We start from the raw sequence: 13775 nt of genomic DNA, 5'->3' as shown, positions 1-13775 counted from the left end.
TTGAAACATGTTTTCTATCATTTTTCCAGCCGGTAGAATTTTTTCTATTTTTCAAAGTTCGCCTCCCCATTGAAGTCTACGGCGGTTCGCGAACTTTTTCGCGAACTGAACCTTCCGCGGAAGTTTGCGAACCCGGTTCGCGAACCTAAAATCTGAGGTTCGGCCCATCATTATTAGGTAATGCCTAGCTGGGGTAATCTGAGGATTTTATCTGATTGCCATCTGGATTCAGAAAGGATTTTTCCCCTTTTAAGGCTAATTGGCTCAAGCCATTTAGGGTTTTTTCCCCCTCTGGATAAGATGGGATATGTGACGTTGTGGAACTGCATTGCACCATATTTTCTAGTTGAACTTGATGGATAGATGTTTTTACTAGCCAAACTATGTAACTATGTAATTCATTCTTTATCAATACTGTATCTAAGATGTTCAAATATTGCCATCATAAATCTCTAACAATGTCTCTTTCATTTATACTTGCAGGTAGAGGATTAAAGGTAAGTTAAATTAAATTATTGTTTGATTTTGAATTGCATTTTTTTTTTATTCACTAGCTTTGTTCAACTGGTACCCATGTGGTACAGTGTTTTGAGAAGTGCTGGAATTTTTAACTACCGGTATTTGTTGTGTTAAGTTGGCCACTAATAATACAATTCTCATTTGTTCATAAATTCGGAAACTATCATCCTGGGCCACTAATGGAGGGAATTCATACGATTTCATCCAATCGTATGAATGAAATCGATCCAAATTTCATTTCGACTCCTTCTATCTAATCCAATTGGTTAGAAGACTTTCGTCCGTTAGTGATCACGAGCAGGGTCGGATTTGGACTTACCAGTGCCCTAGGCCCGGTACCACCAACCCCCCCCCCCCCCACACACACACACACACACACACACACACACACACACACACACACTCAGGGTGCATACACACATCAGACCATAGTCTTTGGAAAATGAAAGATCACGGACCAATTTTACCCCCTTCCATGTAGTATGAGAGCCATTCTCTACACAGTCTATTCTATGGAGCTGAACTCCCCATCAGACAGAAATCTTTGCAAGATGCTGCACACGAAGATGCTGTACACATGCAACAGATCAGTTCCTGTAAGAGATCTGTTCCTGCAAAGATCCATTCCTGCAAAATGCATTCATAGTCTATGAGATCTGCAGATCATCATACACACCTTGTTTAACAGGCAATCATCTGCAGATCAGATCCACCAGGATGGATCTTCAGATCTGCAGATGATTGTCTGATCTGCAGATGATTGTCTGTTAAACAAGGTTTGTATGATGATCTGCAGATCTCATAGACTATGAATGCAATTTGCAGGAATGGATCTTTTGCAGGAACAGATCTTTTGCAGATACTGATCTGTTGCATGTGTACAGCATCTTTGTGTTCAGCATCTTGCAAAGTATTCTATCTGATGGGGAGTTCAGCTCAATAGAATAGACTGTGTAGTTATGGATCTCATACTACATGGAAGGGGGTAAAATTGGTCTGTGATCTTTCATTTTCCAAAGACTATGGTCTGATGTGTGTATGCACCTTCACTCAATATCATTCTGTCCAACACCCTGACTAAAGGCTCATACACACATCAGACTATAGTCTTTGGAAAATGAAAGATCACAGACCAATCTTACCACCCTTCATGTAGTATGAGAGCCATACCTTCACAGTCTTTTCTATGGAGCTGAACTTCCCTTCAGAAAAAAATCTTTGCAAGATGCTGCACACACAGATGCTGTACAGACACAAAAGCTCAGTATCTGCAAAAGATCTGTTCCTGCCAAAGATCCGTTCCTACAAATTGCATTCATAGTCTGAGATCTGCAGATCATCATACACACCTTGTTTAACTGACATCTATCTGCAGATCAGACAATCATCTGCAGATCTGAAGATCCATCCTGGTGGATCTGATCTGCAGATGAATCTGTTAAACAAGGTGTGTATGATGATCTGCAGATCTCATAGACTATGAATGCATTTTGCAGGAACGGATCTTTTGCAGGAACAGATCTTTTGCAGATACTGATCTTTTGAATGTCTACAGCATCTTTGTTTGCAGCATCTTGCAAAGATTTCTGTCTGATGGAGAGTTCAGCTCCATAGAAGACTGTGTAGGTATGGCTCTCATACTACATGGAAGGGGGTAAAATTAGTCTGTGATCTTTAATTTTCCAAAGACTATGGTCTGATGTGTGTATGAGCCTTAACGATCACTTGTTTGCAGGAGGAAATGCCTGTTTTAGTGACTCGTGTATACCTATGAATGCTTTCTCTCTGAAAAATGATGAATGATTGTTTTTCCTGTCAGAGCAGTGAGTCCCTAATGCCTGGTACGCACCAGATAGATGGGTTGAATCGATTTTCCGATCACTTATACAAAGTCGATTAGAAAAATGATCAGAAATCAGATTGGACCTGTCAGAAATAATAGTTTCGACCCGTCTATCTGATGGGAAATTGCATGCTGTGTACCAGGCATGAAGTAGCAGAGCGGCGTTCATCTCCCTCTCTGCTCTTCTGTAATCACAGATCTGTTGCATTTATTTTATAGTATTTATTGTACTGATTCTTTCACAGGTGTTTTTTTTTTACTGTTTGCCAACACGGTACAAATATATGTTTTTTTAATTTTTAGTATATGTTATTACTTTTGGTATACAAAACAGAATGTAACAATACAAAAGTATACAACAGTACATTTGCAATTATAATTATTGAAGTTGTCTATCTCATACTACTGCAGACTACTGCCTTTAAAATGAGCCAGCAAGGGGTTAAGATTTAGCTTAGAAGGGGCTGCCATAAATCTCTCAAAGGAAAAAAAAAACCTTATCTTTCTGTTTAAGATTTACAATCCAGGGGGAGAGAGGAGAAGGAATGGCTCAAGTCATTAACAGTCTGACCAGCAACACATTGTTTAGCCCAGCTTGAGTTGTAAAGTGGAAATAATTCTGTTAAAATGTTTACCTTACTGGAGTCACAGACTGCGCAGCAAGCAGTGAGCACATGGTGATCCATGTTTCTCTACACCACCGGCATTAAACTGAAGCTTGTATGTTCAGGAGATAGCACTGTCTCATCACACACCACTAAGTAAGGAAAATACACAGAGCTCTGGAATTCTGACTGTGTGTGCAGTAAAGCCGGGGGCGCTTCGGAGCAGGAGAAATGATTTATTTTGACATGCAGCCTCTTATCTCTCTCAGGTCCTGCCGCCCTTTTATCTTTCAGATTTTTTACCGCCCTAGGCCATGGCCTTTGTTGCCTTTCTTTGCAGAAATCCGACCCTGATCACGAGTGATCGCTATTGATTGTATGAATGATTGGAAACAAATGATGGTTCGTTGAATTGTCTCGTTAGTGATCCGCTTTACATTTTACATGTCTGTATTGTACATTCCTCTACCTTGTGAAAGCATGAGAGAAAATTTTAGTGTTCATGCAGGTCTTCTCTGATTCTATTGGCCTTCTCTAGCAGACTGCTGGAACAGGGTTCTCTCCCCCCAATAGCTATAATATTCCTGAAGCAGGACACCACTACCTTTTCTTTCTCCTTTCCTTCACCATGGAACAGAACATGCTGTTTGGCTGGGAGCAAAGCAGAGTGTCTGTATAGTGATCATTACTAAACTGATGCCTGAAACAATCAAGAACAATTGTTTCAGACAACAACTGTCCAAGTTATGTATGTATGTATGTATCTTTAGAGCCCTTTTACAATTGCAGGTAATTCCTGCACTGCGTTACCCTATTTTATCGCAAGCGGCCACACACGCAATGAAAGTCTATGGAGACTTTCACACTTATTACGGTCCATTGCGGTGCGCTGGAAATATCCGAGCAGACAGAATGGGAGCAGCGAGTTACCGCAAGCACCGTGCTTAATGCATGGTGCTTGGAGTAATGGAATTCCAAGGGACGACGCAGTAAGTGTAAACACCAAAGCTGGGTGCGCACATGCACAGACCGACAGGAATCCCAGTGACGTACTTCCTGCCCAGCAGGGAGTACGCCACTGAAAGGGGGGCGGAGCTATGTACATGACCCTGTTGGAACATTTCCGCAGAGTAATATGATTTTTTTTTTTGCCTTGTGGTGGGATGTGGCAGGAGCATCACAACGCAATGCAAAAATTAAGTGTAAAACAGACCACAATGTCCCAAGTAGGATGAGCAGGCACATTTTTAAAGTTCAGTGTCCTGGGGAATTGGCCCGATTTCACATACCAAACTTTTTTGCGTAAATGCCACATATTTTGCTTTAAAGGGAATCTGAAGCGAAAACAAACTTATGATATAATGATTTGTATGTATAGTACAGCTAAGAAATAGAACATTATTAGCACAGATATGAGTCTCATATTGGCATGTGGGGGAGTGCTAAATTGTAAGCACCCCTGTAAAGCCTAAAGGTGCTCATAGGACTTTGGGCCCCTTAGCGCGCGTACGTTAAAAAGGGGCGCTGGGAAAAAAGGGCGCCGGGTTTTTAACGATAAGCATGGATAACGTTTAAAAATGTATTGTACTGTTTTTCGTTTAAAATTAATGTTTTTTAAAGTTATAAATCATTAAATAATGTGCATTAAATCGGCAATTGTAAAAACGTTAATCTTTCGTTTAAATAGTAAAACGTATAATAACGTTTAAAAAAAAAATTACTAAGTAACCCTCCCTGTACCTACCCCTAACCCCTAACCCCTAGACCCCCCTGTTGATGCCTAAACCTAAGACCCCCCCTGTTGGTGCCTAAACCTAAGACCCCCCTGTTAGTGCCTAAACCTAAGACCCCCCTGTTGGTGCCTAAACCTAAGACCCCCCTGTTGGTGCCTAAACCTAAGACCCCCCTGTTGGTGCCTAAACCTAAGACCCCCCTGTTGGTTTTTTCGTTTAAAAATAATGTAAAAAAAAAAAAAAAGTACTGTTTTTCGTTTAAAAATAATGTTTGGAAAAAATATTTTACTGTTTTTCGTTTAAAAATAATATTTTAAAATGTATAAATCATTAAATAATGTGTAATCATGAGAAACAGTAATAAAACATTAACTCTCCGGGCGCCGCTTTTAAAACGTTAGTTTTCTCCGGCGCCCTTTTTTCCTATCGGGCGCCCATTAAACGATATTTATTATAGGAGTGAATGTCCACTAGCCTCAGGCGCCCGAATTTACTGTTTCCCCTTAGGGCACCTAGGCTGCAAAAAAGTGTCACACATGTGGTATCACCGTACAAAAATATATCACTGTAAATGAGAATTTTTAGATTTTTTACACACAATTGTCCATTTACAGAGCTATTTCTCCCACCCAGCATGGGTATGTGTAAAAATACACCCCAAAACACATTATACTACTTCTCCTGAGTACGGCAATACCACATGTGTGACACTTTTTTGGCAGCCTAGTTGCGCAAAGGGGCCCAAAGTCCAATGAGTACCTTTAGGCTTTACAGAGGTGCTCACAATTTAGCACCCCCCCACATGCCAGGACCGTGAACAAACCCCACAAATGACCCCATTTTGGAAAGAAGACACCCCAAGGTATTCCATGAGGGGCATGGTGAGTTCATAGAAAATTTTATTTTTTGTCATAAGTTAGCGGAAAATGACATTTTGTGAAAAAAACATACAACAATTTTTGCTAACTTGTGACAAAAAATAAAATCTTCTATGAACTCACCATGCACCTTACGGAATACTTTGGGGTGTCCTCTTTCCAAAATGGCATCATTCGTGGAGTCTGTCCTGGCATTTTAGGGTCTCTGCAATCATTAAATGTATGGCCAGTATTAGGAGTTTCTGCTATACTCCTTATATTGGGCATACGGGTAATGCATTCTGGGCTGAAAGGAAAAATGACCGTCAAACAATCAATCAACCAATGTGGATGAAAAAATATCTGCCCAAAAAAATGTGAAAAAAAGAGGGGAAGGCGTCTGCCAGGACATAGGAGCTGCCACCCAAAAACGTCCACCCACTAAGCTTGTACGCCCTGGCAAAGCCGATTTATCCATTCACACCGATCAATGTGGATGAACAAATCATTGCCAGAGTTCTTTTTTGATACAAAGTGCTTGCCAAAGAATATGAGCTCCAACACCGCCCCTCAGCTCATATGCCTCGTCAAACTTATCTTTTTTACTGCGGAGGAGAAATCTCGTCCTGCAGCGCTGCATGCACCAATTTTATGTAACCTGACAGACGTGCAATGCTTCTGTCAGGATGCACCATCAGTGCTGCAGCTGGTTGGTCAGTCGGTTGGTCCACCTGGAAGGGTAAAGGATGGAAAAAAGAGAGAAAAACACACACACACAACAAAAAAAACAAGCAAGCAGCAAAGCAATAACTTAATTAACATTAACCTCAACTTTTATAAACTTTAATGAACATTTTTAACCCAAACATTAACATTGGGAACCAAACATTAACTTTTTTGCTTACCTGTTTTTTTTGTTTTTGTTTTTTTTTCTTACTTTTCCGAGGACAAACCTCTCCTCCCCCATGGGACAATGTGCAAAGTGCAAATCGCACAGAGATATGGCGAAGTACATTATGCACTTTGTCCCAAGTGAAAGGAGAGGTTTCTGGCAGCACTGTGTATTAGGGTCTCTGGAAACCTGATGTCTGGGTTCACACTGCATATTGGCGTATCCGGTGGGTCGCACGCACCGCATCGCCCCAAACAGACCTTCAGGGAATACTGCAAGAGTAGCATTCGACAGTAATCGCATTCGGCCTAGTAATCAACTGTGTCACCGTAGACTAACATGACTTCCGGGCCGACCCAAATTGCCGCAGAAGCCACGCAGTAACATAGGCATGCACTAGCGTTAAGTCAAGCACTTCCGGCGTGGGGGGGACCGCAAAGTGTGACTTTTGCTAGGCAATTTTCCCTAACTCATCACGCCAGTGTGAAATAGCACAGAGACCCTTGTGTGCCTACTGCTATGTCTGGAGTTTCCTACTCTCTAAAAGTGTATCTGCTCATGATACCTCTGGAAACACTCCCCTAGGCATAGGCTAGGCTGTTCAGGACACATGGGACAGTAAACAGAGGTGTCACGCCTTGTTCCAGCCTGACACGACAACGTTTTCTTGGGGTGCGTTGATTTGGGGCACTCGGAATGGGAAAGGCGTAGTGCCTTTCATGCAGCCGGCTAACTGCATTTTGGGGTTGTGCCATGGCACCTCCTGGATACAGGAGTTCCGTAATGATCTCTTCCTGGAATTTAAGGAACGATCCAGTTCTCCCAGCCTTACTGTAGAGAACAAAGCTGTTGTAAATAGCCAATTGAATTAGATAAACAGACACTTTTTTTATACCAGCGTCTGGTTTTGCGGGAAACTAAATAGGGCCCTAACATCTGGTCATTGAAGTCCACCCCTCCCATGTTAGCATTATAGTCGTGGACGGCGAGGGGTTTTTCAGTGACCTCAGTTGCCCGTTGAATTTGGACTGTCGTGTCTGTGTGAATGGTGGACAGAAGGTAAACGTCCCTCTTGTCCTTCCATTTCACCGCGAGCAGGTCATCGGTACACAAGGCAGCCCTCTCCCCCCGTGCAAGCCGGGTACTAACGAGCCGTTGGGGGAAGCCCCGGCGACTAGGCCGCACGGTGCCACAGCAGCGGATCCCTTCTATCTTTAAATGCTGATAGAGGGCCACACTTGTGTAGAAGTTGTCCACATAAAGATGGTACCCCTCATGGAACAAAGGTGACACCAAGTCCCACACAATCTTGCCACTGCTCCCCAGGTAGTCAGGGCATCCGACCGGCTTCAATTTTGAGTCTTTTCCGTCATAGACCCTAAAACCATAAGTATAGCCTGTGGCCCTTTCACAGAGCTTATACAGTTTCACCCCATACCGGGCGCGCTTGCTTGGGATGTACTGATTGTTTAATGCCAAGGCGCCTGGTAAAATGTATGAGGGACTCGTCTACACAGATGTGCTGTTCAGGGATATAAGCACCTGCAAATTTTGATGACGTGGTCTATGAGGGGCCGAATTTTGTGGAGCCGGTCATAAGCAGGGTGGTCACTTTGATGACAGGTTGTGTTGTCATTGAAGTGCAGGAAGCACAGGATCATCTCAAATCGTGTCCTGGACATGACAGCAGAGAACATGGGCAGGTGATATATTGGGCGCATAGACCAATAAGACCGCAATACATTCAATTTGACTAGACCCACGTTAAGGAGAAGGCCCAAAAAAGTTTTAAGTTCGGAAACTTGGAGTGGTTTCCACCGGAAAGGCTGGGCATCAGGGGCGTAGCAATAGGGGGTGCAGCGGTAGCGACCGCATCGGGGCCCTTGGGCCAGAGGGGCCCCGAAGGGCCCACCCTCAACTACAGTATTAGCTCTCTATTGGTCCTGTGATCATAATAATCACTTCTATAGATACTTTGAATAGTAGTAATCATTAATAAACTGATCCCCATCCCCTTCTTGCACCTCTGAAACTGTGGTTGCCATTGGCAGGTTTTGGTGCGCTGTATCAATTGTTATGTATAGAGTGCTTGGGGGGCCCCATTGTAAAACTTGCATCGGGGCCCACAGCTCCTTAGCTACGCCACTGCTGGGCATAGTACCTATCCGGATTGTCAGTGATGTATTGTGTGGCATAACGGTTGGTCTCAGCAACAATTAAGTTGTAGAGATCCTCGGTGAAGAACAGATGAAAAAGGTCTGGAGCCGTTCCTAGATTATCTGTCTCCACCTGGACTCCAGACTGAGTGGTGAAAGGGGGCAGTACAGGTGCGGCGGAACCAGGGGATAGCCAATTGGGATTTGCCAGCACCTCTGGAAGACTATGGGTAGTACGGGCCCGTTTTCTTGTGGCTGCGACTCGGGTCTTAATGCACGTGCCACTGAACCAGTTTCAACTTCCATTCTGGTGCTCACCACTTCACCAGGGTCTACGGAAGTACTGGTGCTAGGTCCAGGAGATGCTGCGCTGCTGGTGTATGCCTCACCATGAAACCTCAGACCAGCGCTAGCACCACTCTGCTGCCCTTGAGGCAGATCCTGCGCCACCTGCAGTCCAGTGACATGGGGTGTGGTATGCCTGGCTCTAGCTGGGACCTCAACCTCGTCATCGCTATCAGTCAGTGAGCCACTGCTGTCCACAGGTTCGTACTCTGACCCAGAAGATTCGTCGGATGAGACGTCCCAATCGTCCTCATCCAACTGGGCCATGTACCTGTACACCTCATCATCGGAATACCCCTTTCTTGCCATGGTGGACTGCTAAATTTAGGGGGTATTCCTCTGAGACTACCCAGGAAAAAGAGCACCTACCTAGCAAAAGGGAGTACTTGCGGAGCAGAAAGCTGTGGTCACTGAGTTTTGATTTAAAAAAAATCAAAACTGATCTTTACAGTGCCACAGCTATTGTGCAGTGTTTTTTTCAGTGATCAGAAAAAAAAAATCTGTCACTGCGGTGGGACGGGCTGAACGCAAGTGCAGGCGAACGATCAGAATAAAGATTTGAAGGAGGCACTCCACAGGTGAGTAAACTTAATAGATTCAGTAGCTTAACACGACATGTTTCAGGGTTTCCCCTTTCCTCAGGTATATAAGCACCCTCTAGAACACAGCACATACATATACATCTCAAAGCACCACACGCTTACTCAAGACCCCACCAACTTGGTCAGCTGACCAAAGAGTCCAAAGTTAGTCCAAATTAACCCTTTCGGGTAAGTCCATCAATTCTTACTGGGCACTACACTCAAGGTGTCTACCCACTAAACACACCTAATAAACACAGTTTAAGCAAACATTTAGCAATCCAAACAAGGATATACATAGAATACATACAGCTAAGCCACTACAGATTTAGACTCACTGCCCCAGGGATACGTTTGCTCCCTCTCTCCACCACCCACCAACCAATGACATGGCATCAGGGCCTAGAGGGAAGAAAATGACAGTGTTAATCATAGAAAACATTTCAAACTAAACATATCATTTAACCCTCGAGGCCTGGTGAACGATCAGGCTTGATCGGCAAACACTGCGTTTTTAGTGGATCCTAGTGACCCCAATATAGATTTGTGTTCGATCAGTAATGATCACTTACAGATACTATATAGTACCAATGCTGATTAGCGACAGTGATGACACTAATCAGCGACTAATTAGTGATTGTGGTGCGGTGGGCTGAGCGCTAACTGACACGAACACAGGGGCCTAGCTAACTGGCCTAACTGTTAACACTAGTGATACTAAAAACACTGTTTTTAGATCACTAGGATAGTGACCGGGGGGGGGGGGGGGGGGGGTGATCAGGGGGCAATCAGACAACAATGGGGGCAATCAGAAACAATCACAGACAATCAGAGGGCAATCAAGGCAATTACAACAGAATTAGAGCCAATAAGAGTGATTAGAGGGCAATCACAGCCAATCAGCGCAATCAAAGCCAATCATGGGGCAATCGAAGCCAATCATGAGACAATTGAAAACCAATCACAAGACAATTGAAAACCAATCACGGGACAATTGAAAACCAATCACGGGACAATCGAAAACCAACCACGGGACAATCGAAAACCAACCACGGGACAATCGAAAACCAATCACGGGACAATCGAAAACCAATCACGGGACAATCGAAAACCAATCACGGGACAATCGAAAACCAATCACGGGACAATCGAAAACCAATCACGGGACAATCTAAGTCAATCACAGGGCAATTGAGACTATCGGAGCCAATCAAAGCACAATCAAGCGTTACAGACAGGAGATTAGATGTACACAATGGCAGGGGGGAGTGATCAGAGGGAGATCTAAGGGCAGGGGGGAGGGTGATCAGGAGCCCGCAGTGACAGGTGGTGACGGGGTGATTGATAGGTGATCAGTAGGTAATTACAGGGGAGAATATATGCAAGCAATGCACTGGTGGGGGGGGGGGAGGGTCTGTGGGCGATCTGAGGGTTCGGGTGGGTGATTAGGTGCTCTCAAGGGGCAGATTAGGGTCTAATCTGATGGGTAGCAGTGACAGGTGGTGACAGGGGATGACGGGGTGATTGATAGGTGATCAGAAGGTAATTACAGGGTAGAATATATGCAAGCAATGCACTGGTGAGTTGATCAGAGGGGGTCTCAGGGCAATCTGAGGGTGTGGGCGGGTGATTGGGTGCCCAAAAGGGGCAGATTAGGGTCTGATCTGATGGGTAACAGTGACAGGTAGTGACAGGGGGTGATTGATGGGTGATCAGTAGGTGTTTAGAGGAGAGAACAGATGTAAACAATGCACTTGAGAAGTGATCTGACGGCGGGTCTGCGGGCGATCTGAGCGTGTGGGTGGGTGATCAGTGTCATACTCACCGGCCTGGATCCCTCCAGCGTCTTCGCGGGCGCGTCCTTACACGCGCGCGCAGGCACACTGGGATTTGTAGTCCCTGTAAACTGTTATGGCGCGCGCGTTAATTTTGGCGCCCATTGCTCTATTTAAACAGGCCTTCCCTTAGTCCAGTGCTGTTTGTTCATACAGCGTGCACCCAGTGAACCTGTTATAGTATTGATTGTTTTCCTGGTATTGACCCTTGGCTTGTGACCTCGACTACTCCTGTCTGCTGCCTGTCTCGACCCCTGGCTTGTATCTCCGCTATTGACAGTCTGCTGCCTACCTCGACCTCAGGCCTGTCCCTGACCATTCTGATCTCTGCCTGCCCTGTCCTTGGCTTGTCTTGACCTTGAGTACGCCTGTACCTGGCTCTCCACACTGAGACGTCACCTGTTCTCCAACCCACTGTGGGATTATCCTGAGCGCAACCTGGTGGGCACTAGGCAGCGAAGTTCCATTTTCCCCTCCTGGGGTTGTGGTCCTGCTTCCCCCTCAGTGGGGCGGTCAACAGCTCTTCCCGCAACCTAACAGTAACAAACAGCCAAGATGGACGGCTCTGGAGAGCGATCCCCGTTCGACGCCCTCTGTGATCTGGTACAACAACTGACTGTGTCGGTGCAGCTGGTTCAGAGGGACTGCGCTGAAATCCGTGGCCAGTTCGCCAATCAACAGGCCACTGTGGCTGCCGCTGCTCCTGCTCCGGCTCCTGCCGCTGCTCCTGTTCAGCCACCCGCTAATCCTGAGCCACTCGCTCCTGAACCCAAGTTGCCGCTACCTGAACGCTTCTCTGTGGACCCAAGCAAATTCAGACTGTTTAGGAGTGCCTGCTACCTGCACTTCTCCTTGTTACCCCGCACCTTTGCCAATGAGAATGTTCGTGTTGGAGCTATCATCTCTCTGCTCCAAGGGGAGCCACAGGCCTGGGCCCTTCGTCTGGTGGAACAGAGTCATGTCTGTTTGCAAGATTCCACATCCTTCTTCGAGGCAATGGCAGAACTTTATGACGATCCTAGTAAAGGAGCCTCAGCTGATGCCGCCATACGTGCTCTTTGGCAGGGTCACAGGACGGTGGAGGAGTATGTCCTGGAATTCCGTCGCTGGTCTGGCGATTTAGACTGGAACAACTCCGTACTCAAGTCACAGTTTCGTCTGGGCCTTTCTGAGACTGTTAAAGATGAGCTTGCTCGGGTGGGGATCCCAGCCACCCTCAAAGAACTCATCCAGCTCGCTATCCAGATTGACTGGCGCTTAAAGAGAATCTGTACTCTAATATTCTTACACTAAAAAGCATACCATTCTATTCATTATTTTCTCCTGTGCCCCTCTGTGCTGTTTCTGCCACTCTCTGCTGCAATCCTGGCTTGTAATTAACAGTTTTAGGCAGTGTTTACAAACAAAGTAACCAGCTTGTAATAGGCTCAGGTAAGCATAGTGTGTGAGTCATTCAGAGTGTGCAGGGGGCCTGCAGAGGGTGTGTATCGCGTCTACCAATCACAAGCAGCCCTGCACATTCCACACAATCAAGCCTTAGCCCGACAGACACGACAGAGGAAAGATACATTGATTTATTACAGAGACAGTGCAATTAGGAAAGACTGCAGTAAGCCAGAGCAGATTAGAACAGGCATAGGAACTTATAGGATAGAAGAACTAAGGCTGAAAAATTTGTTACAGAGTCTCTTTAAGAGAAAGACGTCAGGAAAGAGCCGGAATCTCTCGCAGTTCCTGGTTCCCTCCGGCTCCAGCGCTTCCTCCAGTTGCTCCTGCTGCCTCCAACCTTACGTCCATGGATGAACCTGAGCCCATGCAGTTGGGCCTCGCCCGACCTTCCTTGTCCCCTGAGGAAAGACAACGTCGTCGAGCTGCCAACCTCTGTCTATACTGTGGGGCTTCCGGACACTTTCGTCAGGATTGTCCAGTTCGTCCTTTAAGTAAGCCTGATTCCATCCATTCCTCGGAACTCCATAGTCCCTTGGCTTCAGCGGCTCACATCCCTCTTTCTCTCCTTCTACAGGGTCCCAGAGGAAAGAGCGTTAACCTTAGAGCCATCATTGACTGAGGGGCTTGTTCCTGCTTCCTAGACCTTCATCTGGCTCAACAACTCCAGTTACCCATCCGTCAGAAGAATAAGCCCCTACTCATTCAACTTGCCGACGGCAGGTGGCTGATGGTGTAATGGCTAAGGGCTCTGCCTCTGACACAGGAGACCAGGGTTCGAATCTCGGCTCTGCCTGTTCAGTAAGCCAGCACTAATTCAGTAGGAGACCTTTGGCAAGTCTCCCTTACACTGCTACTGCCAATAGAGCGCGCCCTAGTGGTTGCTGCTCTGCTCTGGCGCTTTGAGTCCGCAAGGAGAAAAGCGCAATATAAATGTTATTTGTCTTGTCTTGTCATCTATCC

General features: G+C 45.7%; 1 protein-coding gene across 1 annotated transcript in view; it reads left to right on the top strand.

Annotated features, from left to right (window-relative positions):
- The first annotated feature begins 458 nt into the window (after positions 1–458).
- COL5A2 (collagen type V alpha 2 chain) overlaps positions 459–13775 on the top strand; it is a 1703177-nt gene continuing 1689860 nt past the window's right edge. The window contains exon 1 of the mRNA XM_068247348.1: positions 459–497. Coding sequence (XP_068103449.1) covers positions 459–497 — 39 coding nt within the window. The remainder of the gene's footprint in view (positions 498–13775) is intronic.

Source organism: Hyperolius riggenbachi, chromosome 7 (assembly GCF_040937935.1).
Source record: "Hyperolius riggenbachi isolate aHypRig1 chromosome 7, aHypRig1.pri, whole genome shotgun sequence".
NCBI classification, from domain to species: domain Eukaryota; kingdom Metazoa; phylum Chordata; class Amphibia; order Anura; family Hyperoliidae; genus Hyperolius; species Hyperolius riggenbachi.
The sequence above is the reverse complement of the archived record's forward strand: the minus strand, read 5'-3'. Positions and strand labels throughout refer to the sequence as shown.